The 27,463-nt window shown below is 37.2% G+C and overlaps 3 protein-coding genes across 4 annotated transcripts; 2 read left to right on the top strand and 1 right to left on the bottom strand.

The window, feature by feature from the left end:
• Nucleotides 1–3: 3 nt before the first annotated feature.
• Nucleotides 4–10,913, top strand: LOC106162009 (glycerol kinase). 2 transcript variants are annotated; one of them, XM_087017426.1, is made up of 17 exons: nt 5–196; nt 860–933; nt 1,376–1,482; nt 2,403–2,480; nt 2,879–2,958; nt 3,288–3,425; nt 3,754–3,863; nt 4,428–4,598; nt 4,865–4,907; nt 5,244–5,321; nt 5,587–5,762; nt 5,985–6,069; nt 6,298–6,418; nt 6,715–6,852; nt 6,990–7,070; nt 8,085–8,130; nt 9,939–10,913. In XM_087017426.1, the coding sequence occupies exons 1-16, from the start codon at nt 128–130 to the stop codon at nt 8,099–8,101; spliced, it is 1,566 nt and encodes a 521-aa protein (XP_086873552.1). In that variant the 5' UTR covers nt 5–127; the 3' UTR covers nt 8,102–8,130; nt 9,939–10,913. The 2 variants fall into 2 exon arrangements, with proteins under 2 accessions (XP_013394560.2, XP_086873552.1); XM_013539106.2 differs by lacking the exon at nt 8,085–8,130 and having other exon boundaries at nt 4–196.
• A 1,492-nt stretch (nt 10,914–12,405) lies between these two features.
• On the top strand, nt 12,406–14,026 carry LOC106161987 (uncharacterized). Its single transcript, XM_013539071.2, has 2 exons — nt 12,406–12,748; nt 13,043–14,026. Exons 1-2 carry the CDS (start codon nt 12,694–12,696, stop codon nt 13,897–13,899), a joined length of 912 nt encoding a protein of 303 aa, XP_013394525.2. The 5' UTR covers nt 12,406–12,693; the 3' UTR covers nt 13,900–14,026.
• A 1,255-nt stretch (nt 14,027–15,281) lies between these two features.
• LOC106161988 (lysosomal alpha-glucosidase) lies at nt 15,282–26,336 on the bottom strand. Its single transcript, XM_024074239.2, has 20 exons — nt 25,476–26,336; nt 24,889–25,076; nt 23,447–23,592; nt 22,924–23,092; nt 22,457–22,553; nt 21,903–22,147; nt 21,140–21,271; nt 20,864–20,968; nt 20,450–20,563; nt 19,819–19,906; nt 19,418–19,535; nt 18,926–19,059; nt 18,437–18,588; nt 18,027–18,181; nt 17,583–17,667; nt 17,156–17,343; nt 16,833–16,921; nt 16,508–16,557; nt 16,138–16,284; nt 15,282–15,891 (listed from the first exon to the last, which is right to left on the bottom strand). The coding sequence occupies exons 1-20, from the start codon at nt 26,083–26,085 to the stop codon at nt 15,829–15,831; spliced, it is 3,075 nt and encodes a 1,024-aa protein (XP_023930007.2). The 5' UTR covers nt 26,086–26,336; the 3' UTR covers nt 15,282–15,828.
• Between the last annotated feature and the right edge of the window lie 1,127 nt (nt 26,337–27,463).

Below are 27,463 nucleotides of genomic sequence, written 5' to 3'. Positions count from 1 at the left end.
AACCGGAAGTTCACAGACCGAAACAAAGTCACGCCGGGCACGCGCATCCGTAGGTTATTTGTTCGGTTCCCTCCTGCACAAATCACACTTTAAGGCTGCAGGAAACAGCTGCAATCTGTGATACATAATGTCTGCTCAAGACGTCGGCGATTTAATTGGTGCTATAGACCAGGGAACTAGCAGCAGCAGGTTTTTCGTAAGTATCCTTCAAGTTGGTGCAACTTGACCGAAAGCTTTAAATTGCCTTGGTACCCCCCCCCCCCCTCCTCCCCCCCCCCTTTTTCAGGCTGTACAGTAATAGGGGGTGAATTTAACTGGTTATCTATAAACGACTGACTTTTGAGTGTTTTGTTTTTAAAGACAGTTATATTTAGTACAACGAATAAATGAAGTAAAAAATGCATGAATATTGTTCAATACTGATTTTATATTTCTGCCAGTTTTAAGACATTTTTTGTGATTGATGAAAAAATTTAATGGCATGACAGAGATGATGACCAAGGCTTGGAGTCATTTTCTATCCTTGATTTTGTGTGATTTTTATATACAAGATAGCTCTGTGATTTTTAGTGTGTGTTTGTAAATGTACATGATTTACTATATGGTTTTAAAATTATACCATTTGACTGTGTGTGTTTTCTTGTGTTGAAAAATGATGCATGTTTTTGTGTGAATTTTGGATTTTGGATAGCACAGATATATGGAACTTCCCACAATTCACATTAATAACAAGTTTCATATCCAGGTAGAATTAAGTTACCTTACTAGCAGAGGGGATTTCTTTTAGGCAGATTTCAATTGATGTCTCTGACATCCTTTTTAATAGAGAATTTGTTATGTGTGATATCTTGTATTTCAGATATTTGATGCTAAAACTGCTGAGCTTCTGACTTATCATCAAGTGGAAATAAAGCAGCTTTTACCCAAAGAAGGGTAGGTTAAAGGTTATTTGTATTACTATACTTCCATGTGTATGAAGAAAAAATGGTGATAGTCTCTCAAGCTGTTAATTTTTTAATCATGACCTGCATTTGACTTTTTTTTTTTTTTTTTGCGGCAGGGGGAGGGGGGAGATTTCTGAAAAAAAAAAATCTTAATCCTATCAGTTTCATTTAAGTTGAGATTAACAATTCTTGTGTGGACAACATTTTTTCTTGGAGGGGGTGGAGTACTTATTTAAGCAAAAACCTGAAACTATGGTCCTTGAAAAGATATAACTTCTCCACCACTATAACCTAAGATGTACCAGTAGACATATAAAAAATTTAAGCTTTAGTATTAAGGAAAAAAGATATTTTGAACGTACCTGTTTTTTCACCTGTTACTTATAATGTTAATTATGATGTAACTTTCTTTAATTTATAATCTTTATCAGCTGGGTAGAAGAAGACCCGAAGGAAATTCTATCCTCAGTCCTTGAGTGTATGGAAAAAGCTGTAGAGAATTTAAAGGCTCTAAACATAGACCCTGGCAAGTTAAAAGGTAAGGAGAGGTTTACAGTACTCTGCACACAGCAAGACCATTGTGCCCGGTTGTAACTGATATTGTGGTATGCAAGTCTTTTTCTTCAGAGGATATGGTTGAAAGAGATCTGGTGTTCACTTTGTGAGTGTGGAGAACTTTAAAGATTTATAATCAGTGACAAGACTTTGACTAGAGGGTAAAAGAAGGTCAACAGGAACAGCCCTTATGGCCTGAGGCTACTAGCCAACTGGTGTGGTTATTTATTGTCCAGACAGATATTAATTAACTTCTCATATTTTCCAGTTAAGATAACTTTGAGGCAAAAAATTTTTTGTCAAACTACTATAAAGTTTTATTATTAATTAATTAATTAATTAATTAATTAATTAATTAATTAATTAATTAATTTATTTATTTATTTATTTATTTTGTGGCACACATCTATTGTGTGAAGTTTATTTTTACATTTTGCATACACATATTTTTTAATATCTGGTATTTCATATCATAACAGCATGTCTTGGTACTATAATTAAACATCACTCGTGCAGAACACAACCCCCTTTACATACACTCTATGGCTGTATTCCCAGAGCTTTTAGATCGATCTATCCCCGCGGGGAGTCTCACTAGATTACTGTCAGATAATCCGGCTTAAATGTCAGTCCCGCCTACTACAAGCTGTAAGGGGGTAATTAACTTTCGTGTCCGCTCGGCTGACAGCTATTTAGCGTGCACCCCCAGGGAGTTTGGTCGATCTTAAGTAGATCGATCTAATCTCTGGAAATGGGGTCTATTTTAATGTATTCTCCAGATTGAGTCTTGTATTTTTCCTCAGTTGTTCTTCATAGATTTAAGATGTAAATTACTTTGGATAATATTGTATTCCAGACACCATTCCATCACTAGTCATTTCATATGATATTTTGTCTCTTCAGCCATTGGCATAACCAACCAGCGAGAAACCACAGTGGTGTGGGATAAAGTGACGGGAGAACCTCTGTATAATGCTATAGGTGAGGTTTGGCAGGAGGAACCAAAGTCAGTTTGTCTTTTCAAATATTAAATAAGATCTTCATCAGGTTTCATAAAATATCTTAAGTTATTAATTAAAGATAAAAAAATTTCTTCTATATACATCCAAGAAAAAAAGTTGCTGTCCAAAAAATATTTGTTTGAAAGCTTTTTCTTAAAAATGGGCACAATACACATATTAAAATTAGATAGACTGTTTTGTGTCAAGGAAAAATAAAAGTTTCAACATTAAAAGACCAACTTGCTTTGTGTTTACAGCTAGTTTGTTAGTCATATTGTGCAAGGCACTTTCCAAGAAGTAATCTGTTCAGATACACTTTATTCAATGAAGGTGTCATTGTGTGTACATTTCCAGCTATGTGAGTATTTCTATTTCCAGTATGGCTAGACCTGAGAACTGCTTCCACTGTGGAAAAATTGGTGGCTTCAGCACCCAAGCAGAGCAAGGACCATTTGAGAGTAGGTGACTTTTTTCTTTCTGTCTAGCTGACAGCATGTCTATTTGATTTACTTCTGAATCAGTTCTCTTCAACACACACACACACACACACACACACACACACACACACACACACACACACACACACACACACACACACACACACACACACACACACACACACACAACAAAAAAACAGCTTGACACTGTCTTATAATCTGATTCACTGGCCATGTATTCAGAATCAGGCAATGAAACAAGGGTTATACAGCCTGACTCATCTGTGGTTCTTGTGGTGTGAAATAACTGAGAGACATTGCTGCAGTGTTATCTGGTCTGCTTATTCCAGCCCCTGTGTGGTCTTCCACTGTCCACCTACTTCAGCGCGGTCAAGCTGAGATGGCTGCTGGACAACAGTGACACAGTCAGACAGGGCATCAAGGACAACAGGTGCATGTTTGGTACTGTGGACTCTTGGCTCATTTGGGTGAGATCGGATTTCCCTGTCTTTTTTATCAGATAAAATTTAGTTTAAAAAATTCTTTCTTATAAAGACATGAAAATTAAAACATTTTTATAGATGTGGATGTAGCACTTCTTTGGACAAGGAAATAGTTCTTCACTCAGAATTTGTATTTTTATTGATTCATTTAAACTGGCATGTTAACTGTGGAAATGATGGCTATTTTCCTCAAACTGTTGATAAAACAATGTTTTACCTTGTTTTATTATACCATATTTCAAACATCGGTATTTCTTGTAATATCTGTCTATTCATTTATTTATTTGTTAATTTATTTACCCTGGAATACCAGAACCTCACAGGTGGTGTGAGGGGAGGAGTGCACGCCACAGATGTGACCAATGCCAGTCGTACCATGTTGATGAACATCTCCAAGCTCCAGTGGGATCCTGAGCTGTGCAAGTATGTTATTGTTTACATTTTACAATGTTTCAAACTGTTCATCAGCTCGTATAATTTCAATTAACTTGAAATTAATTGCAGTGCTGAAGTAATGCATGTGCTCTCTCTCTCTCTCGCTCTCTCTCTCTCTCTCTCTCTCTCTCTCTCTCCATTAGCCTATTGAGAGAGAGAGAGAGGAAGTAGTTGCTAGATTTTTCTTTTGTGATATCATAGTATTTACTTTGTGCTTATATAGCCTACTATAAGGGTCCCATTTTGGGGGTGGTTAGTGATCACAGTTTAAAGGAAATTAAATTATCAATTCACAAATCACAGCAAATCTTAATTCATTTCTCATTGAAAATGTGAGTCAAAAATCACACTACTTAGTTCCATGAAGAATTAAGAATAAAAAGCCACAAGTAGGGAAATGGGGAGCTTTACAGATCGTGCTAAATAATATGAACATTTCATGCATCTCAAGGGAAGGGGGGGGATAAAAAAGTGACTTTTACATGGATTCTCTTCTACCATACTATCCTCAGACCAAGTTGATTCTCTAATTGAAACCAATATTTTTTTCAGGTTCTTTGATATTCCCATGGATGTCCTGCCAGAGATCAGGAGCAGTGGGGAAGTGTATGGGCACCTGGCAGCGGGGCCCCTGAAAGGTCTTCCTATTGCAGGTGTTCTTGGTGACCAGCAGTCTGCCCTGGTGGGGCAGGCCTGTCTTAGCAAGGGGAAGGCCAAAAACACGTAGGTGTATGGATCATGTGAAAAGGTGTGGGGGGAATTTCTAAATGTCAAAATGAGATAATATAAATGCTTTCTCTTGTTACATCTTTATATATATATATATAATTAGTGGCTATCTAAGTTTGAACTGTTATTGATGTTGGCACTTGGTGAAAAACATTCAGTGCTTATTGTTTTACTGGATATGTATACATTGGCCACTTACCAGAATCATTCTCTATCAAGTTTTGTTTATGAGTGTCCATATTTTGATGTTTTCTCTCCAGGTATGGTACTGGCTGCTTTCTTCTCTACAACACAGGAACAGAGGTAGGTAGAACAGAGCTGAGCAGACAGGATTATAGATTTAACTGTGTTTCTTTACTCAATTATTTCTTATCTGACAGTTGCTTTATGATCATTGATCAAACTGTGGATTAAGATTTAAAAAAAGAGTAATTATAGAATTTAATAATCCTAGTGTCATGTTTTTTCATGGCACTAACTAGAGATTGTTTAAAAACTTGATTAGCAGATGTTTCCTGGAAAGCTGACCCATACCCTTCTGATGGTCTGTTTTCCTTAATAATCCTTTATTTTATCCTGGGTGATGATGATCACTTTGCTGGTGAACATATATATAAAGGTTTTCATTCTATTTTGTAGTTGGTGCTATCAGAAAATGGGCTTCTCACTACAGTGGGGTACAAGTTTGGCAAGGAGGCAACAGTGTATGCCTTGGAGGTAAAAAAAGAAACATTGTCCAACTTAATCATAATTTTAACTGGATACCAAATTGGGATCTTATTTACAGTCAATATATGGTTTTAGTAGATCTGTAGTGTTGTTTACTTTATGACTGTGTTTAATTTATGGCAAAGTTACATTGTATATACATGTGTGTCTTCAGCAAGGGTGTGCTGGCAGGCAGAAAAAAGTACAGTTCCAACAGAAAAAAAATATGTACTATCACACCAATGATCTGTTATTCTCCCCATGTTCTCCCCAGGGTTCTGTTGCTATAGCAGGTGCTGCTGTGAGGTGGTTGAGAGACAACCTAGGGGTCATAGACACCTCCCCAGACGTGGAGAAGCTGGCCAGCAGTGTGGACTCCACCCATGACTGTTACTTTGTCCCTGCTTTCTCTGGTCTCTTCTGTCCTTACTGGCAGTCTGATGCTAGAGGGTGAGTGTGTGTGTGTGTGTGCATGTGTGCATGCACATTAGGGACATGAGTTGCATGTGTGTACTTATGTACTTTGTGTCCATACATGCAAGCATATATGTGTGTTTAGACAGATATAAATACTCTCAACCTGTAGAAAATAGTTCCATTGATATTTTAATAGTTTATTTTATTATTTATTTATTTATTATTTAGTAGATAAGTACTTTTTTTCCATTCTAGAACAATCTGTGGGATCACTCAGTTCACCACCAAGGCTCACATTGCCAGAGCTGCACTAGAGGCAGTGTGCTTTCAGACAAGAGAGGTAAATTCACCCACCCTAGAGGCTGGTTTCAAAAAGGAGTTTTAATTAGGTTGAAAATTGATCATAAATTTTAGACCCAATTTTTAGTCAACTGTGATCTAAGACAGAAACACAAGAAGGGTTGTTAATGTTGTACTTTAATTTTAGAAAAAAAAGTACTTTTTAAACAGAAACTAACTCTTCACTTTTCCCTATAAAACATACTACCGCTTTCATTTTTTTTTTCAGCTCCTAGAAGCCATGAACCAAGACAGCAAGATCCCCCTGCAGTCTTTGCAGGTGGACGGAGGGATGACTGCCAACTCCCTACTGATGCAGCTTCAGGCCGACCTTCTGGGGATTCCTGTAGGTGAGGAAAAAATAAAACTAGTGGAGGAGAGGGATTTTGGGGTATCATGGGAATTGAGAACCTTTTTATCTTCAGGTCGGTGTTTTAAGAATTAGTGTGTGACTATGTGATTGATTCCGGTCTATTTCTATTGCTGAACTCAGGGTTGCTCACAATTAAGACTTTTCATTTTCCTAGTACAATCTCTGAAATTGTGCCATCACTGTTTTGAAAAATGTGAAGCTCTATACTCTAATGAGGATGAGAGGATGTTTTTGCAATGGTGATTATGAATATTTAACTTCATCTTGTTTCAGTCCGTCCGTCAATGCCAGAGACCACTGCACTTGGAGCAGCCATGGCAGCAGGATATGCAGTGGGAGTTTGGCACTTTGATTCAGGCACCCTTGGGGCTATTACAACAGACACCTTCACTCCCTCCATAACTCAGGAAGGTGAGCAAGTTGGTATATGCATGTATCTCTTTTCTTTAAATCAGGATTTATAAAAAAAAAAAAAAAGCTTATCACAATTATGACAACCTGTTCCAAAATATTAGTTCTGATGAGTGATGGTGTTTGGGTATTTGTAGATCGTGATCACCAGTTTGCAAGATGGAAGAAAGCGGTAACAAGATGCATGAATTGGGCCGAGACTGAAGAGAAAGTGACAGGTGGGTGTTGAGGTCATTCCTAGCTATTTATGAGGTTTCTGTTTTGCATGATGTATGTTGTGCTTCAACCTCATTTGTATCTTGTAATTTAAAACTTACTTGAAGTGATTTGTTTTTTATGTGCAGACACTGTTCTTTCTGAACATATTAGCTGTGTTTGATCATTCTGATATTGAAAAAGGACACTTTTGGTTTTAATATACTGTTGTCTCCTTATATGCCTGAAATAAAAAGCATCCCCAGAATTAATCTTGGACATTTTTTTTTTCAAAATTTATGGCTCTTTTGGTTTAAGCTTAATATTGCCTTATGTAGACTTAAATTACCCATGCAGGTAATCAACAATTGCATGTCCTTCCTACAGCTTTATTTCCCATTGTAAACATTATAAAGTCAACAAACATGCTTACAGAAATCTTGACAATGATATACTCCAATTCATCTTAAAGTAAAATGTGAAAGAAGTGTAGATTCCCTGTAATGCATATAAATCAATACTACTGGTACAACTTTCTTATACGGCTAGAATTAAGTCCACATGCCAAAGGATAAACCACATTATTCACTCAGACAGTCAAAAAAAATTTTTTTTAACTGCATCTTCAAATTTCTCATAGTAAATTTGACCTATTTATCCATCCCTCCAGTTTGTAACTCTGCCAAATATAGCATTACTATGGACCTTTTGTAAAATATTAGTCATATAATTAGTAGAAGTGATTTATATGCGTTACAGGTAATCTACACTCTTGTCATATGTTTTTAATTGCAGTTTTTATGCAGATGCAAGTCTATGCATAAGTCAGCCTAAACTGTCTAGGCTATGCTATTAGACATCCCGAACATTATTTTATAATGTTATTATGTGCATCTAAAATGTTAAGGTTAACTTGCCTTGATAAATGATTCAGCTTGCATTATATTGGTTGCCCTTTAAGACTGTCTTGCAAGCAGAGAACTCTATATTTTTGTCAGAGGTGCCACCTACAGTTTTTGCACTACATGCAATTCCAGGTGCCTCTTCAGAATGAAAGCTGTAAGGTCATTCTGCAGAACCATTGTAAGTCATGTTTTATTTGAAACTGGCTGAATTGGAAGTTATGACTTCACTTTTCCTCTCATGCTGCAAAACTGCCTTCTTTTTGGTTTCATAGATATAGGATGAAATAACACCATTGTATACATTATAATTGTAATATATGTATGTTGAAAGTATGCACTCAGATGGTCAAATGAAGCAAAAATTGTCAAGTACACGCCACATGCAACTGCAAAGCAAATGAAAAGGTCATATGTGCATTGGTGCATAATACAACACAGTGAACATGCCAATGTAGAATAACAATATTTTTTGTGACTAGTTTTTGTTTATACATATAGAATAACTGGTGTTCATCATGATTACTGATAGTCATTGTGCCTCAGCAGGCTATGCTAGAGTTTATGTAAATTTTGTTGGGCTTAGCGGTTACAGCGCTTTGACACCATATTTGCTAGTTACAAGTGTGAACAAAATTCAGCTTATGTATAAAAACATACCAAAAAATAAATACAACTTTGAACTGCCATGATGCATGTTCTGAAAAAAAAAAAAAACTGGCATATTACTGTGAGACTGTCCTCAGATTCTCCATTAAAAATCACAGACCTCCCTTTTGTTCACCGATTTCATATAGACTTTGGCACAAAGTGAGAATAAATAGCCATATTTATTTTCTGTAACTCAATGGAAGATTTTTACCAGCTTTGGTACAAGTAAAACATGATTTACTGAGTGCACATTCCGTATCCGTAGCTGGGGTGTACAGCCTGCATGGTCTTGCATGTCTTCTGATAACCTCACAGAATCATATTTAATTTATTTGTTTGACTAGGGTAATTGGGCAGCACATATTTTGTTTTCCACTTTAACTCTCAAGTTGAAGTTACCAACCGGTTTTTACTTTAATTACTGGTTCTTTTTAATAGGGAAATTCTGAATTTTACAAATACTGTATTTTTTAACTTATAAAATTTTGATTTTAGAACATTCATATTGAATGGTAGCAACAAAACTGAAAAGCAGGCCATCTTGTATTTCTATTTTATGCAGTAAAAACACAACAAATGCTGCATAAAAAATATATATGTTAATGCTTCCAAAATTATATATCTGAAAGATTAATAATTTTCCCTATTGAAAAGATCGAGTCATAACTGTAATCCTGTCATGGAATGAAAATATCTTGTAAAATAAAAATTGTAAATTGTAAAAGGTTTCTTTTCAGATAATTTTTCACTGTATTCCAATGAAAGCATATTCCAACTCTGGGTGTAATTATAAGTTTGCATGCATCATTTTATGCCATATGGTTCTTTGAGGTTGATATATTATTGCTTGAATGCAGCCCTGCTATTTTTTACTATCTACAGTTGTATAAATACTTTATTCTTCCAGTTGTGCAGCCTTTATATTACTTCATGCTATAATTTTCATAATGAATATTGGTACCCAAATTCTTCAAAGTGTCTTGCAAGCAAATCGTGTAAATTTATATTATTTGATGTACATGCAGCACTGACATAAATAAATAAAAACCTTTATCAATGCTGTAACTTTCTGAACAGTTACAGTCAAACTTGGTTAGGTTTGATATTGTAACGATGATCATGCTGCCTTGGCTATATGCCAAATGATACAAGAGATTGAGAGCTGCATTTAAAAACAAATAATAATTATATATTTTAGTATTTAGTTTTTACTATAATTTATTATTATAATTATTATTAGTTTAATTTTTACAATAATTTATCATTATTATTGTTGCTGTTGTTGTAATTTTAAATGATTTTCTACTTTTATTTTCAAATTCCCCATCTGTGTAACAGAAGAGAGGACCAGACATCTACGGGCTCTACCCGGAGGACTCTTCATGTTCAGTAGTTTTGGACTAGTGTTATTAGCACAACATGTAGTATCCAGCATCAGGTGACAGAGGACCATATAGTTTAGACAGAAGTTCATTTATTTTTGTATTGAGATATTTTATGCACTAAAGTACTTACAGCCTTATATACAGCACTTGTAAAGGCATTTATCAATATGTGTTCAGTTAGTGGTTATACGTTTCAAATACCAAGCAAGCGTCATGTTCAATGCTTGTGACCTTCTTCATTTCAAATCTCTACAAATCTTCAGATGTCTGATTATCATACCCTGACCGTTTGATTAGTTTACATAGCCAATCACCGACGCACATACAGAAACCTGGTTCTGCAAAAGGACGATTGATCCTTAAAAAACCAATCTGACATTTGTGATTAGTACAGTAATCTTTTAATGAACGCTGTTTAAGTTCGTATAAAAATTTGAAACTGGAGAAGCTTGGCTGGATCGCCTCAGATATCAAAACTAACCATGAGTTGGTAAATACTTCAATCCTGTAAGCAAGTTGTCAAGAGGGGAAAAAGAAAACGGTGCCTTCGCTTTTGTTCAAGCATTACATTTAAACACCATCAGATGAACAAAGTTCAGCTGTGGTCTGGTGTGTTCCCAATGTGTTCTAATACGTGTTCTGAAGTTATTCAGACTATACAGGCTAGTTTACAGTTTTAAATCTAAAAAGTAGTTAGTAATACGTAAACTGAACTGTTATGTAGAAGGTATTTCTTTGATTATTGTTAATACATCCATTGTTAGTATTATTAGTAGTGGTAATAGTAGTAATATTGCGTTAGCCGTTGTAAACATCGAACAAACGAAATAAGAACCCTACCATTCTAAAAAGAAAGAGCACTGTTCAAGTGATGGGATGAATTATTTCTGTCAGTTGGTGATGATAATAATAAGAACAAAAATTATTATATTTATTGTTGTTGTTTTGCTTAAAACCTTTGTATTCAGATTTGAATGTAGAAAAAAGATTGTTATAGTGATAGAATGCACGCAAGCAACCTTATCATCTAAAAACAGCAAGGCTAACTAGTGAATAACTGATTTTTGTTAAATGAACGCGGAAGAAAAACTCTTTCCTAATGCATTTTTGTACACAATTGCTGTCAAAACATAAGTAAAATGTCTGATTGTCTGTCGCTTCAGTGAAGTCCTCGAGTGTGAAATGTTCTCATAACTAATGATTTAATTTCATTCTCTGAGCAAAACACCCGTTTACTTTTAAAGAATTGCAAAATGGACCTTTTCCGGTTAGAAAACGCAACCATGAAATGAAGTCGACCAATGACGCTGATATTTTTTGTAAGGAACACGTCCAACTTCAGTAAACTTTAATTACAATGGTAATGTCTAGGACCCGCTGAAAGCGGGTATGAGTGCACAGCTAGTAAATGTAGAATCGATTATATCTTACATGTGCATAGTTTAAATGCCATCAAAAACCTGACTGGATTTGAATTATAAAAAAAAAAAATAGCTGGAGTAGGTTGATTTTTAATCGAAAAACCTCATTTCCCTACTTGACCTCAAGGTGGTGTCGGAAAAATGCCATGTCACCCGAACTTTGTAAACATACTCGCCTTAGCCCGTAGTTTCTGACGATGTCAAAAATTGTACGCTATTTCATCGTATTGTACCCGTGGCAAACTTAATCTAGGGTTTAGTTTCAAATAGGGGCCGCCTGGACACCGTTTCGTAACGCCGGCGTGCTAAGACCGACATTAGAGAACATGATAAATTGAGCATCTTATATTGTGACACATTATTAACATGCTGCTGTATTGATTAACGGCTTCTCGTCCAACTAAAATAATGCAACAATGTGGCAGTTGTTAAACATCCTATGTGAATCCCACGTACAAAGAATTAGAGAAACACTTTCTATGGCCTGTTCTGAGATCTTACTCTTAAAATAACTACAAAATTGGTGTTCTGTCTTCATGGTCAATCTCCCAGACTTACTCAATCGTGCTCTTTTCTTTTTTATACCCACAGGGATGAAGAAAAGAGTAAAAAAACATAACATATAATAGTGGCCGTTTGCCAAGACGATGCATGAAAATGTCAATTAATTCATTGGAAACAAATGAGTGTCATTCATTTCCGGATGTTACCGACACTTAGCTACAGATCACATATCGATGACTCTCTTACTTCAAATCTTTTTTTTTGCCATTCGAAATAATTCAGTTTTGCGTGTTCACTGTTACAGTGTTGACAGCGAAAAATTCGCCCAGTCTTCAAAAAATAACATTTTGTCTGTGTAAATGCAGTTTCGTTGAATAAACTCCGATATACTTTCATACATGTACATGCAGGGCCTAACATAAGTCGCAGACACACCCTAGAGTGGCACACATGTGACTCTTACTCAAGTTAGTTCCAGTTGCTGTTTGCTTTTTGGGGCGTTGGCTATTGCGCGACACAAATTAAGCACGGCTGGATTGGTTCCGAAAACGAATATAATTCGTCCTTCCAATACAGACCACTGGTACCTTAGACTAACCAATGGGGAACTGCCACATGATTCGATTTGTGACACCCACTTCGCCATTGCCTTTTATGGTAAGTCATGTGCAAATGTCCCGTGTGAAAACGTATAAATACCCCTGCTTTTACGCTCGTTAGTCGTCCATCTGTCCTTTGGGAGACGTACGATCAGCCACGATCCACGTTCGTAACTGCCAAAAGATGCGTTTGTTCCTCACTTTGATACTACTGTCTTTGACGCTGTTGGCTGCAATAGGTGAGTTCTGACAAATAACTGAATAACTGTTTTGTCGCGCCCAGGGTTGTTTCACTGTAAGCTATAAGAACGCAGAGTTGCAGACTGAAACGGTAGGAAGTTTGAAGGGGCTCCATCACAGTGTAGTCCGTATTTTGCAAGTGAACGCATTTTTTGGGCTTCTTTCCACATTCTGGTTGAGGACAGGTCAACGTGCTTTTTATTGTGATTAAATGCAGACTAATTGTGGTCACATTATTTGCCTCATTGATAGATTGACACTTGAATAGTCAACTGGATATTTTTTGGTTTCAGATGCCTACACCAGCCCGCGGTTCATCTTAAGACATAGGTCTAGTAGGTTGTGCTATGACTATGTAGATTGGTGGAGCTGGGGTCATCACTATGAGAAATTCCGGGCAGACAACTGCAAAAATGCAGATGAGCTTGAATGGCAGCAAGTCGAGGGACACTATGGCTATCTGAAAGTGGTTGGTTCGGGGGGCCACTGCCTGAACCCCTTCGGCGGTTGGGCCAAGCCTGGCGATAACACTGCAGTTTTCCCGCATAAAAATTGCTATTCTTCAGCTCTCTTCACAATCGATGAAGAGAACGGCTACATCAGACATGCTGGGGGAAGTTATGTCCATCCGTATCCCTTCAACACCGAAAAACCGAAATGGCAGTCGGACCTGATTATACACAAAGGTACAAACTACAACAATAAGTTTGATTTTGTGCAGAAAAATAACAATAACGCCAAGGTTACGATCGTTCCACAGCCCGAAGTCTCCGGATCCTGGAAAAAAATCACCTGCTGGGCGAACGTACACAAGGGTCAGCTCAAGTATTCCGTGAAGGTCGGCACCAGTATATCCTCCTCCTCGACCACGACGCATGCGTGGGAAGTATCGTTTTCCGCTGCCTTCTCATTCATTTCAGTCAGCGCCAAGTACAGCGGTTCGTTCTCATCTACTTATGAAGAACAATGGCACACAGAATCTACCATAGAGAGAACAATCAACATTGACCAAGATGGCGGCACCGTGTGTATCTGGCAGTGGGTCTACACATTTGAGCAATTTGAGGATACCTTCACATTCAAAGCATTCACTTTGCGCGAGACCCGCAGCGAAGCTGTTCCAACTGAAATCCCCGTGGGTAAAAAATAGGAAATAGGAGATACCTTGTTGTTGTTGGTAGAACATCAAATTCTCAGAATTTGTAGTTTCTATAGGTATTATTGTTATTGGTGGTTTTGTTAACAATAAATTCTAATAAAGCATTAAAAAAATCAGATCCACGATGCTTTGTTCTCTTTTCCTCTATTTTAACCCGCGCCCTTCTTAATTAGAGTATTTTGCTAGTGAATATATGAAAGTGAATATAGAAAGATATATGGGGATATATTCCGACAGAACGCGTCTATTATTTTAAATTTGCCTCGCCTCTCTGTTATTCCAAAATACTGTATCCGCCAGTGTTTTTGTTGTAATAAGTAAATACCGATGAAATATGATTTTATGCTCGGACTTTATGGCAAGACGTATCACAGAGTATCTGTCTACTTGTCAAACGCAATATTCAATCGAAAGATTGAATTTTATGGCACCATACCAAAATAAAGTTGGCGTTTATTTCAAAGAGAAATACCTAAAGGCAGTTTGGCCTGCTATATTTAACCTTTAATATCCATCGTCTTAATAAAGTCCAATGCAAAAGTATCGTCGATTCATTAATCTTTGTTTTAATCCGTGACCTATTACCTTCAAAAGGTTCTTGAGGTATTTCGTTCTTAAGATATTGTACCATTAATATTTAAATATTAAAACATAGGAATATAACAGGATAAGTCAACAGACTCTGACACAATTTTTTGCAACTTGAAACAATATATATAAATACATATGAACGTATGGTGAACAATGAATTTTGAGGACAAAATTATTTAATTTATTTAATAATTTTGTTATTCAAAGGATGGAAGAAATGCAAACCACGTTTTCCTCACCCAATACCCCCTGTAAAATTTTTCCTGGGCTTGATGGTGGAGTGCTAGGTAGAGGATCGGTCATGACGTCTGCAGCGAATTGACGTTTACGCCACCTACTATCTGTACGTTAGACAGGTTACAATCAACCAAGAACAATGGGTAATACAAAGTCAGGATATCTTCTCATACTGGCCCACTGTGACAAAATGGATTTTCTAAAACTTAAAATTAAATTTAGCAAACGGTTCGAACATTTATATTAGACTCACACATTCCTTTCCTTATATCCAAAAAATTCTTGAGGGAATTATTGTCATTGGTGGAAGACCAACCTTCTTAAATGTTGGAGATTGTTTGGAGAGTTCTTGTGTCTCTATACTCTTCCGGGATATTATTGTCGCTAAGAATTGAGTTTGAATGGATGACGGAATTTGAAAAAAAGGGGCCTTGTAATTAACACAGTTTTTTTAACAGAATTATGGCGAGAGTCAGGAAAGGAGGATCCAATGTTTTAAGTTTGATTTTTTCGCGGGAAAATCTTACAAGTGTGGGAAGAAAATGTAAAATCAGTAAGTTTATTATCAGTTATAAAAAATTATTTTCATATCCAGCGCATTTAACAATGTCAAGCTGCAGTTTTAAAAAAGTTCATTAATATTTCTGTATCACGAAACGAATTGTTTGTATATTCAAATATCAATTTATCTCTTGTACACACGTTTTAACATATCCACAACTATGACGATTGTGAAATTTTAACTTCAAATACTTCACAAATGATAAATCACTCCTCGTTGCTAATAAAATACTGAAAAATGCATTTTTGTGTGAAAGATACTGTAGACATTATTTATGCTGAGACGAGAACATAATTCTATTATGCACGACACTAGAAAAAGATTTCACGTGCAACAGTTTTAAAACAAATACAATCTATATTCTACGTAAAATGAAATTATTTCGTGAAATGTGGTGAATTCTAATCCAATATCCCGAGCGACGGCTTCACAGCTCTTAGTTTCGGACGGTTATATTTTGTCGCAAAAAAGCAATCCCCATACACATACGCCCTGCACTATGGCTGAATTCTGCTTGGCTTCAATATGTATTACGTCCACGCAAGCTTTACAGGTTGCAGCAAAGAGAGCGACAGGTCGTTGATGTTCAAGGTCTGAAAAAAATTAAATTTGAATTACTACCACTAATTCAACACTTCACAAAGTTTTCTACCTTTTTTTAAGTAATTCTTTAAGAACGAATTTAATAGTTTCATCCGGTGTAACAGGAATAAAAGCCCTACGAATGGACGACCGGGCTCCCATATGTTAAGTACATGGTTAGGGTAAGTTAGAGTATTGGGGTTAGTATATGGGACTACGGTTCCTCGCGGACTTCCATTCCTGTTACACCGGCTTACCTTAGTCAGTGTGTTATAGCTGAACTTGGCGGCCTTGCCGTTAGCCGTCACTGTAGAGGGCGCACTAGCCACCCCAAATATAGTGGCGGACCCCAGAGTCATCGTGGTTTTGTATCCCGACTTCAGAACCATAGAGTTTACACCGCCCTGGGAGAAATGAAAATAAAACGTGAGATTATCGGGTGAAGAAATACTAAAATATAATACACCAGTCTGCCACTTTTAGCGCTTTCTCAGTATAATAATAATAATAATAATAATAATAATAATAATAATAATAATAATAATAATAAACACAGCAATAAAGTAAAAAGATAAAATTATAGTTTTAATAAAGTTCATTTTTATAGTTAACTTTCAAACGTATTACCTTGCCAGCCGTGAAAGTTACCAGGTTGTATTCGCCTCTACCCAATGGATCTGGAAAAAAAAGAAAGAAAAGAAAAACCGGATTATAATATATCATGAAACCTTATGAAATTCTCGAACTTATCTCAGAAAAACAAACCATCGTACAGAATACTTTTTACATGCTTTTGGTAAAAAAGCATTTTTTTATTTGCAACTGACAGAAACGAATATAAAGTCATTTTTTGAGAATTTGTATCTCTGTGTTTCAGTAATCAACAGTCACTCTACCGCTGAAAATTTAAACAGCCAAAATTTTAGAGTTATTTGAAATCCAAATCACTCACTGACAGAGTCGCCATCATCCCAAAAGAGCATGCCTGTGGAATCTTCTTTTGGACTTAGCGCGACCAGAAGACCAAACTTGTTTCGGCGGCTACCGAGAAAATATGGTTGTTAAAATAATCTTAAAGACACAAAAACAAAGTATAATGAATTTTTATATCATTACGTTTATTAATTCTGAGTATATAAGTTTTGAAAATAAAAGCAACTGTTAGCCATATATATCCCTATAAATACGTTATATATATATATATATATATATATATATATATATATATATATATATATATATATATAACATTAACGATGCTATCCGCACACATACCTTAGCGTCGTGGTAACGTCTGGTTCCTGCGTGGGGATAATACTGCCTCCTCTCACGTGCAGGTTTATCTTGTCCAGGGGGGCATCCAGCGCCACCTGGCCACCATTACTTGTCAATAGTGAACCGTTAAAGAAGTCATACCACACGTCGTTAGGCAGGTAGGCTTGGACAGATCTGGCTTGGTCCACCTATTTGAGGAGGGGATGTATGAGGCATTCTTTACGATTTTAACTCTGGTTTTAAATCCGAAAATGTATCTTGAAACTGAACATTTCACTGTCACAACACGCGGAGCCAAGGGCCGCCAAATTCACAATTTCACTGAACCTAATTTGGGCCTCTTGGTTCAGAACATGGGCCTATTTCTTGCGTCTTATTTCTTGCGCTTCACGGTAAATAACATTGCAATTATTCTAGGTCTACTTACGTTGGCTAAAACAGGTGAAATGAGTAAGGAATCACCCCACATAAACTGCTGGTCAATGCCGTACGTCGCAGGGTCGGTGGGATATCTAAAACAATACCAAAGTCTGATAAAAACGATGGACTTAAATTTATATACCTCCTCGATATTGTGCTGTTTTTGTGTTAACAGGACTTGTGTTGCTTACTACAAAATATTCATATCTGAGAAAAAGTAGGTATCTATTCGTGAAAAATCGGACCATTTCGGTTGATTGTTTTGCCAGTTACACTCTTCAAGGTATTAATAAGAAGAACTGAAAAATGTATGAATAATTGCAGCATTCATGTGCCAGAAAATATTCATTAATTTTTACGTATAATTACTTTTTACTCACTCTTTATAAACAAATTGTCATCGCTGCAAACCCGTTTCAACTAAATCACTAACGGAGTTACATAAACTCACTTGAAGAAAAGCGGACGCGCTACCCCAGTGCCGTTGACACTAGCCTGAAAGAACAACGTGTACAGGAATGGCAACAGGCGATACCGGACCAGCAACACGTTCCTGATCGCATCCTGGGCGGCTTTGCCGAAGTCTGGGTTGGCTGGATCTTGATCCTAAAAGGTAGGCAAATTGCTTTCATATATATTTTTCATTCCTTTTTTAACAACGAAAATATGTTTTATAATGTTGTCCAAAAGGCTCTTGTCGGACACAAACTAATCTTTGCCTTTGAGGTACTATTTGAAGTTTAATTCGCTATGTTGTGGCCGACTTGTGATTTTTTATATGCTTTAACGAAATATTAAAAAGCTTTATTAAGACGTGGTCAATATCGAGAGTGCATGCTTATATAGGAAGATAAACGTCACCTTAGCTCCTTTGGTATTGTGATTCCTCATGAAAGGGTAGAAGGCACCTGCCTGCATCCATCTGGTACACAAGTTAGTGTTGGTGTCCCCTTGAAAACCGCAGATATCCGCACCAACCAGTGGAATGCCGAAGAAGTTGAAATTAAGTACACCTAAAATGTCCACGAAATATCTGTGCGAAGCGCCATATTCAAAGAAGTGTCTGTGGGTGTCGGGAGTTGGGCGGGGCAAATACTTATAGTGTGCCTAGGCACCATATGTACATTGGTCGGATATATAAGGTTTGTTTATGTGTGCAATTAGCATCTGATCTTCTTCAAATATGATATACCCACCACTAGAACGCCCCCAGGATATAACCATACCACGTGCTGTACGTCTAGCTACACCGTAGCTGCTCTAACACTAACGTTTATAACTATATGTACTCAGTTTTTAATGAGAATTTCTCGTCGACGATTCTCCTGCTTTACCTTGCTGGCCACTTACCAGGAATAGAGGACTGCAGATCATGTTCCTGGGCGTTGTTGTCCCCCATCCAGTGCCCCACGTACACGCCGGAACTGGGGAATGTCGACCGGGAGATGATAAGGCCACGTTTACCCGTGATTGTAACCACCGCTCTGTAAGGAGAACAGAAGACATTGAAACTCCTTCTTTGCTTAAGTTTTTCTTAATTTTTTTAAATTAAAATTACATTTGCTTAGCTGGAGTACACAGGTGTATTCTCCGCATCTTGCTCACAAGTAAGTTAAGGTCAGATGAAAAGCTTCGTGCCATACAACTCGCGATCGTTAATCACTGAAATGCATATACGTAAAAAAATTGCACGTACAGATATACATGTAGGATCAAGGCGTTTTTTTCTCAAGGAATCATTCTCAAGGGAGTTCTTTGGTTTTTAAAAGCTGGAAAGGCTTTCCTGGAACCGTTACAATTTCTCATCAAGACATTACTAGAATCGTTTCAAAAATAACCTACTTCTTGGAAGCAATCCCTTCCGTGTGGCCGTATAAGCTATGCAAGTCGTAGTGTCTGCCTGCTTTTTGGACTGCAGAACCACAGATCGTCTTGTCAGAGGGGGAGCCACCAGCAACCGCTGTAAATACGAGGGTTAAAATGTTTTCCATATTCTGTACACGCCATCCCTTAAATACAACACTTATAGTTTGGAAGTGAATAAGGAAAACTCACTGAGACATCAATTTTACTTAATTTTTCTTTCTTATTATTTTGCAATAAAAAGCAATGCTAAATCTCATAATAATTAAACAACAAAAAAAGCGAATTTCAAACAGTTTCCAGTTCAAAGTATCTCAGTTATGAAATCATAATTTATTTCGAGTAGTTTAATGCAGGTGATATAACGCATGGTAGTGTACCTGGAGGGAAGTAAGGAGGGTTGTCCCATTTGGATTTAGGACAACCGTTGATGGATCCCTTGACGAAATTGGAAGGCTCGTTCATGTCCTGTGAATAATGAAATCTATGATTTAGAAACAGTTCAAAAACACGTGTTTGATTCAAGTCCACGTTTGACCAGTTCGCGTGAATTCCAACTACAGGGCTGCTTATGGTAGAGATATAATTAAGCTACCTGACCAGTCGAGATGGTGGTTGCAATGTGTGGTTTCACATTAAGTATGACACTGTTGTAAATCCATATGAGTTCCATAATTAAAATAAACATGGTTGTGCGATGTTTTGTCTGTTTTAAAATTGAAACTAAGAATGAATGGTGTACTGTGACAGAGAGTGCCCCATGATAGAGAACCTGCTTTCCATTCATTTGTGCTGGTAAGCCTCGTCCTAGATTTTGACCCATTTAGGTCAGACTAACCCTAACCATTATAACTATATGGAGGGCGGACTTTCTGTTATACGGACCCTCAGTTTCGTTACACAGGTACAAGTCTATAGTTATTAAGTCGATGCAGTTAGCATGTAAGGCGACAGAGGGGGCCTAAAAACAGAAAATTTATGTCATAAGGAATACAAAATTTTGTCACTTACACACCATATCCCGTCAAATGGGACCTGGTCGTGGTAACCCTTGGCTTCTCTAACCCAGTAGTCTACGGCGGCAGGATTGGTGAAGTCTGGATATGCTGTTGTGCCAGGCCATACCTAGGGGCAAAACATAACATTATATACATATACATGTGATTGTGTAGATTTCATACAGGCAAAACCTTTGTAATATAAAGACTGGATCTTTCTGGCCAAACACTATATATTTTTGCCCGAACTTTGCAATACAAGCCTACTCTGAAACAAACAAACAAACAAACAAACAAACATCGCAATAATATTTCCTAATACATCTTCTCAAATTGTGATGTGTAAATGTTTATATTTCGCTATATTCTATGTAATTATTATTGTCACTGCTTTGCAATATCGACATCAATGTCTATATAAGCCCACCTTGCCAATGATGGGAGCTGTTCCGTTGGCATCCATAATAAAAACTCCCGCCTTCACGCCGCTGTCGTACGGTTCATATCCTTTTTGATTACTGATACCGGGGTCCTATGGAAAGTAAGCGGCGTGTTCTTATATTATGGTTGTATACGTATATGAGAAGTAAAATATATTTTAGCATGCTATAAATACAACCAAAGTGAATCTTATCGAGAAAGTCATGAAACGTGTCAAAAACGAATTGCCATTCGCTCTTTTGTACAAAGTAAGTGTACGTACTACGATCATGACGTAATGTTGGCCATTTTGGTGTAAATCCTTGACCACGTCCGGCAGTCCAGCGAAGTTCTTCTTGTCGTAACTCCAGTCCTCGTGAATGTCCATGTAGTCGATGTCGTTCCACTGGGTGTCCTGAAATCAAGAATATTTTTTTACCAGCCCATTCGTTTTAATCGTTAATAAGGTGTGTCAAAACAAACTCAAAGAAACCAAATTAATTGTAATGCTTTACCACTGAGGTGTTAAAAAATCTAGCGAGCGCCCTTTGCCTACAATAATATGAACACTCTCCATTACGAAATGGTAATTTCACCACATAACTCAAATTGTCGTATACTCGGACAAAGTCTATGGGGTGAATTGTTTTCTTGATTTTTGCTGAAATTATATTTACATTGCCAAACTCACGAAATTCGAATACATGTTCCGTTTAAAAAGAATCCAAATGATTCATATCAAATACTTTTATGAGAACTATCTTTTGATAGTACGCTTTGGCACTGGTTACCTTTACTAATGAAAATACTCAGGAAATACAAAGTTCAATATATTCATTTCACAGATAAGATTACATGATGGTATAAATTAAAAGATTATCTAAAAAAAGACCTTTAAGTCGTAATATTTAAAAAGATAACGATATAAAGTACGTGCAATTGTTTTGTAAAACAATATACCCTCCTATTTTTGATACTTTCTTTACTTGATTTCGCGTGTAATTACAAAATAATGAAAAGGTTTTCTCTACAAATAATTCACTTACATAAGGCATCTTTGCAGCACGCATGCGCTGGATCACTTTCCTCATACCATCTGTTCCGCCATATCCCCAACGACATAGATGAAACCCGAGACTCCAATATGGGGGCAAGGTGGGCCGACCAATCACAGCCGTGTATTGAGCAATGACGTCATTAGGGGTGGGGCCGGTGAAGACGTAAAAATCCAGAATACCACCGACTGTGGTATATGTCAATGTTGGTGGAGAACCGGGAGTCATGTCAACCTCTTCAATTAAGTATTAACAATAGGTTAAGCAGACTGAAAGTAGCTTGGTTAACCAATTTAAATAAACATTTAAATGAGTATACTTTGTCCAGTTGCTGTAATGTTTTGTTTTGTTTGATAATGCCAAAATGCATTTTGATTTACAACATAATATTTTTATTAACGGAAAGAGGCCAACATATTTGTCAAGCACTATATGAGTCTTTTTCCCATGGCTTCATTTATTTCATAACATATCATTGATATCAAATTCACGTCAAATATTGCTTCTGATAACATTTTTATATAAAGGTCTTTGACTCGACTTACGCATGGCGTTGCTGTTGAGCAGAAAGACACCGAATGCGCTGCCATCTTTCTCCAAACCAATATATAGTGTGTGAACTCCATATAAGTTTATACGTTCCTAGGGAAATGAACAAAAACTGCAATGTTGCAATGCAACGTTTCTATATATAAGAGCAAACTTATGTTACATAAAATAATCCTTCATTATGCCGACCCCGAGATCCTACTTATTTCATTTTAATTTTACTTGCTCGTCACGTCGAGTTTTAATTATTAACGGTTTGCCACTAAACTTAATGTGTCTTTTATATGTTGTATGGCGTTTTTATTGGTACTGCGTAAGTAAATGAGTGTATGAGTGTTTATGTGCAATGTGTCTTTGTTTAATAAAGAATTGGAAAAACTGTTTGAAATACAGATAAAAAACTAAAGAAAGAAAGGAAAAAAGAAAAAGTATTCCCTTAGCAGTTGTCTAGAAGACGACTTACAGAAGGTGGCTGGTCCCTGGCGTAGAAGCCAAATGTGTGAGGCTTCGTGGCATCGTGCAGCAGACTGTCCCTGTGCTCTCCTAGGCCGTAGATATACTGTGTAGGAAGGGAGGTGGAAATTTGGAGAAATTGGTCGGCAAATGTCAGCAAGCCGTGTGAAGAGTCAAACCTGGTAAGGAATTTCAGTACGAAATTTAGGAAAAAAAGAATTCAATATAAAAATGTACATGATTAATTCGATATTCTGTCCACTGTCCACTCGCTCTCAAGTCATGTAATTATGAATGACAATAATGACTAGATAATTATGAAAATTATAATTGACGGAATTTTTTCGGAATTGTGCTGAATTACCTTTCGAAATTTAATTTAATGGACAGTCTTCTGATGACGTTTTATTTGAAAAAAAGTTGCAGCAATTTCGAACACTCACAATCACTATAAAAAGTAAAACATTATGTATACGGAGAAGATTCGGCATCATTAATCTAAGAACTAGAACTCTCTCAAAATCAAGACTTACATCATCGTTCCCGTGCTCTTCCTCTTCACCATAATAGCAAACGGATTCTTATTAAATGTGACGTCATAGTCCAAGGTTGTGGCCCTTTTGGGTTCGGGAGGGGTTTGAATGGGAACTTCATAACGCTCATTTTTGGGATCATATATCTAGAATTTAAAAAGGGCAAAAATCGATAGTAACGACATATTTCTCTCTCTCTTTTTTTTTTTTTTTGGGGGGGGTAGGGGGCATAAGCAGGTGTAAAGCATTGAAGAATTCTACAGTATATACTTAATAAATAGTATTTTATCTCTGCTATTTTTGAAATATTTGGGCTATTCATGTTAAGGCAGATTGTTTTTGAAAAGTAGGAAATAAAGGAACCAATCTCTCGGCTAATTAGACCACTGATATAGTCACTGTAACACAATTCTCATCTTTAGTCATTAACTGTCTATCTCTCCAGCTTGACTTTCTCGAAAGCAATTCCCTTTCAGCTCGATCCTAGGGTCAATCAAAACGAGTCTGATAGGCGGATATAACATTGGGTGTATCTTTCTCGTGACGTCTACCTCGCGTTTATCCAGACAGCCCTCACGGATAATTAAATTTTATCTTTACCGGGGAAAGGATGGTACGGCATCAAGAAACATATCTAGACATTGTGTAGTTGTGTAAAGATAGAAGGAAAGTGGTCAGTGATGTTGTCCAACATTATCGACTTGAGATACGAGATAACTACCCCTGTTTGATAAAGCGGCTTTAATACTTTCCAATGGAATTATTTCAAAACTAAAAGCACTCGTATTTTAATCGCGGAAAACGTTGTTTCTTTTTTAGAATTTTTAAATATTCCGGTTCCAAGCCGAACCCTGACAATACAACATCTGGCTTCTGCTGGCATTTTTCTCATATGACAGTGAAGAAAGAAAATGGTTCTACACAGTTAAGTGCCGTCTACCAGGGCAACATATTGATTTTTCACCCGATATTGACAGATATATCTATGGTTAATTCTTAAAATATTTTCTGCTGCAAGCTAGCAAGAATTTTTTTCATGTAATAATTGCCATCACCTAGCTGTCCTATAATATTGCGACTAATCAACGGGTCATTTATTGACCAAAACCCCTGCATCCCGCTGTATTCTGCCCGGGCTTTATAAATATCCCCAAATGTCAGCTACTGGTGGAATAAGAAGATGGCGCCTGTCTGTGATAGAAAGTAAATGTGACGACAGAGAACAGCATCATATGACTTGTGTTATCGTTGGGTAGATAACTTCGGTGTTTGTTCTCACTTTATCTACATTGAACCCCTCTCCACCCGTCCCTCTGTCTATTTGTTTTTATACATTGTACCTACCATTGTCCCTCGACCCCCCCTCTCCCTCTCTCTTAAAAAAAAAAAAAAAAAGTGGGATTTTATAACATTTTTCTAATAAAAAATTACAATAGACTAACCTTAAAGTGTAACCTGTTCTGCGTAGCCAAATAAACATCCAGTTTGAGACTGAGGATGTCGTTAGGCCAGCGTTGGGATTTCTTCTGTTTTGTGAGACTTGCCGAGAAGCCGAAAGGGGTTTTGACGACAGGGCCCATGGAATAGGTGGCGTTATTGTCGGCTTTGTAAAAACACCACGGCGCGTTTCCTACATTTTATAGATGAATGTGTGTCATAAATAGATTAGATATTATATAAGGAGCTAGGGGTACGTTGTCAAAAAAAAAAAAAAAAAAGGGTTTATCAGTCAAGAGACAAGCAATTAGAGTATCAAACATTTATTGAACGTACTCTACTCTTGTTACTATTCTAGTACTGAGGGATTTTTTTAATATCACAATTTCTTATTCAGTGAAGTTAAACACGTATGAAAATAAGAGATTTGAAACAAGCAAAAATCACCACAAATCCAGCCACTTATTTAAGAAGTGTACCGCCTCTACTACCTGTAGCATTAATTAATTAATTTGATTTGCCATTACAGGGAACTTCAGTTATATCTCTTTTTTTTTTCTCAAAGAACGATTAAAAATAAAAAAAAAAATACCTGGATTTGGGTTCACGGGTACCCAGCAGCACCCCCGGGCCTCACATGCCTGTTGCGAGGCCCCTCCCCCTGGGTAACAATCTATCTTACTGGGGTTTGGCACGGAGCATCCCGGGGGTAGGTCGTTTTCTACAGAGCGCACAGCATTCGACTCTATCCTGGCAAAAGTTAGGGGATCTTTGGTTTTTCGTTGAGCTTGGAAGTCTATTTTTGGTGCCCTCCTCTCCGCAGGTTCGGCTATAAATTGATCGAGCTGTGGAACGATTCTACTTAAGCCGTTATCGATAGGTTTATGTTGAGTGGAAATGAGTCCAACGTCGTTCCCATGTTGCGTGTCCGCTTTTTCACTATAGCTGAAAAACTGCAGGATCACCTGTCTGTAGCCCTCATATCGATCAGGGATGGATTGGTCCGACCCGAGATCTTTGCTGCTGGAGTCCTGTTGATCGTGGCGAAGTCGTAAGCAGCCGTTTGCCAACACCACCGTCGCCAAGAGGAACAGGGTGACACTCATTGCTACCAGCAAGTACCGGGCAGGCCTCCGCGGACGATGTTTTTCCTGTGCTATGCGGGCGCTCGGGTCATCTAAATATAGCGCTTTCTTTTCCATCACCTTCAGTGTTATTTACGAGCTGTGGAGATTGCAACTGGGTCTTATAGCATTCACTTCCGTGTTGCGGTGCGATGGACGTTTCGAATGAGTAATTGTTCCTGTATTTATAAGCTTCTTATATCTACTGTAGGACGATCATCTTGTCTTATCTAACACACTGAATTGAAGATAGAGCCACTGATAGGTTTAAAAAGATACGGTAGAGATACTAGAGTGTTGATATATCCCACCAACAATGTGACTAGGGGAAAGTTCGACTGTTATTAGAGGCACGTATCAGTGAAGTTATGTATAACCCTGTGGTTGGTATCGCACCTCGTGATGCTCGTGACGTTGAGTAATGTGTTTATACGTGCTAAAAGAGGTCAGCTAACGTTTACTTTGTTAGTTGTAGTTAAAAAGGACAAATGCGATGCTCCCTCTTCATCACAAAACTACAGCTTTGTCGATAGCAATATATGTTACTGATTTGATAAAGCCTTTTGGTAGTTGTTATAAACCACCTGAAAGTTTCCTTCATCTTTCCTGAGCTATCGCCTCGACTCTTGGTTTATGCAAGGACTAAATAATTTTGACGACGGTTTATGCTAAAGAAATATTGAAATACGAGCACCATTTTAGCTATATGTACGACACTAAAATGGTAGTGATACTTAAAGAATTTTAACGAGCACCTGTGTTTATTGCTGATTCAAAAATATGAAGAACACGTGCATGAGCTCCTTATCTCCAAATTTTCATTTTTCTTCTTATTAGATTGAAAATTTCTGTATCAAATTATTTTGTCAATAACTTGTTTTGTCATATTTTATTCTAACAGTTGTACACAAGCAACTTGAATGCCAGGCGCAACTAATATAATGCTAATAAATTTATACATGAAGGTAATCTTAAAGAAAGAAATATATCAATTAAAATGCACAGAAAAAAATTAAATTGCCAGAAGTTTGGGTTGTTCGGTGAGAATCATTCAGAGGGTTAGACAACACAATAAATATGAGCAAGACTGGGTAAGGCCAATAGGACACCTCATCCAGAGAAGAGAGACTGTTTACACGCCTTCCTCGTTGAAAACGTTTCAAGGCATTAAGGAAATTGAGTGCAATATTGAACCAAAATAAGGCAAACCATGTTTGTGAGTTTACCTTTATAATACGTCTGCACCATCGCCTTTATTTTGGCAGGGTTGCTGTTAAGAGGACATTGACCACCGCCAGGAACCGTCTACGTAGAGTCATACGGTGTACCAAAATTCTGACATGGACACCATGCAGCCAATAACTGGGCTATGGTAATGTTCACAGATTTATGCAGGTACAGCGTTGTCAGAAGTGATGGACTCGTAAGAAATGAAGAACAGCTGGTTAGAGTCATC

The sequence above is a fragment of the Lingula anatina genome, chromosome 7 (genome assembly GCF_051362555.1).
Source record: "Lingula anatina isolate TDL-2025a chromosome 7, LinAna3.0, whole genome shotgun sequence".
NCBI lineage: Eukaryota > Metazoa > Brachiopoda > Lingulata > Lingulida > Lingulidae > Lingula > Lingula anatina.
This window is presented reverse-complemented; position numbering and strand designations above follow the sequence as displayed.

Excerpts from the sequence above, each read along its gene's own strand:
- LOC106161988 (XM_024074239.2), bottom strand. The coding sequence starts at position 26,085 with ATGGAAAAGAAAGCGCTATATTTAGATGACCCGAGCGCCCGCATAGCA. Across the intron at positions 20,969-21,139 it reads AACATTACGTCATGATCGTA|GACCCCGGTATCAGTAATCA; the intron begins GTACGTACACTT and ends TACTTTCCATAG. Across the intron at positions 19,060-19,417 it reads GAAGGGATTGCTTCCAAGAA|AGCGGTGGTTACAATCACGG; the intron begins GTAGGTTATTTT and ends TTCTCCTTACAG.
- LOC106162009 (XM_013539106.2), top strand. The coding sequence starts at position 128 with ATGTCTGCTCAAGACGTCGGCGATTTAATTGGTGCTATAGACCAGGGA. Across the intron at positions 4,599-4,864 it reads AAGGGGAAGGCCAAAAACAC|GTATGGTACTGGCTGCTTTC; the intron begins GTAGGTGTATGG and ends TTTTCTCTCCAG. Across the intron at positions 6,419-6,714 it reads CCTTCTGGGGATTCCTGTAG|TCCGTCCGTCAATGCCAGAG; the intron begins GTGAGGAAAAAA and ends ATCTTGTTTCAG.
- LOC106161987 (XM_013539071.2), top strand. The coding sequence starts at position 12,694 with ATGCGTTTGTTCCTCACTTTGATACTACTGTCTTTGACGCTGTTGGCT. Across the intron at positions 12,749-13,042 it reads GACGCTGTTGGCTGCAATAG|ATGCCTACACCAGCCCGCGG; the intron begins GTGAGTTCTGAC and ends TTTTGGTTTCAG.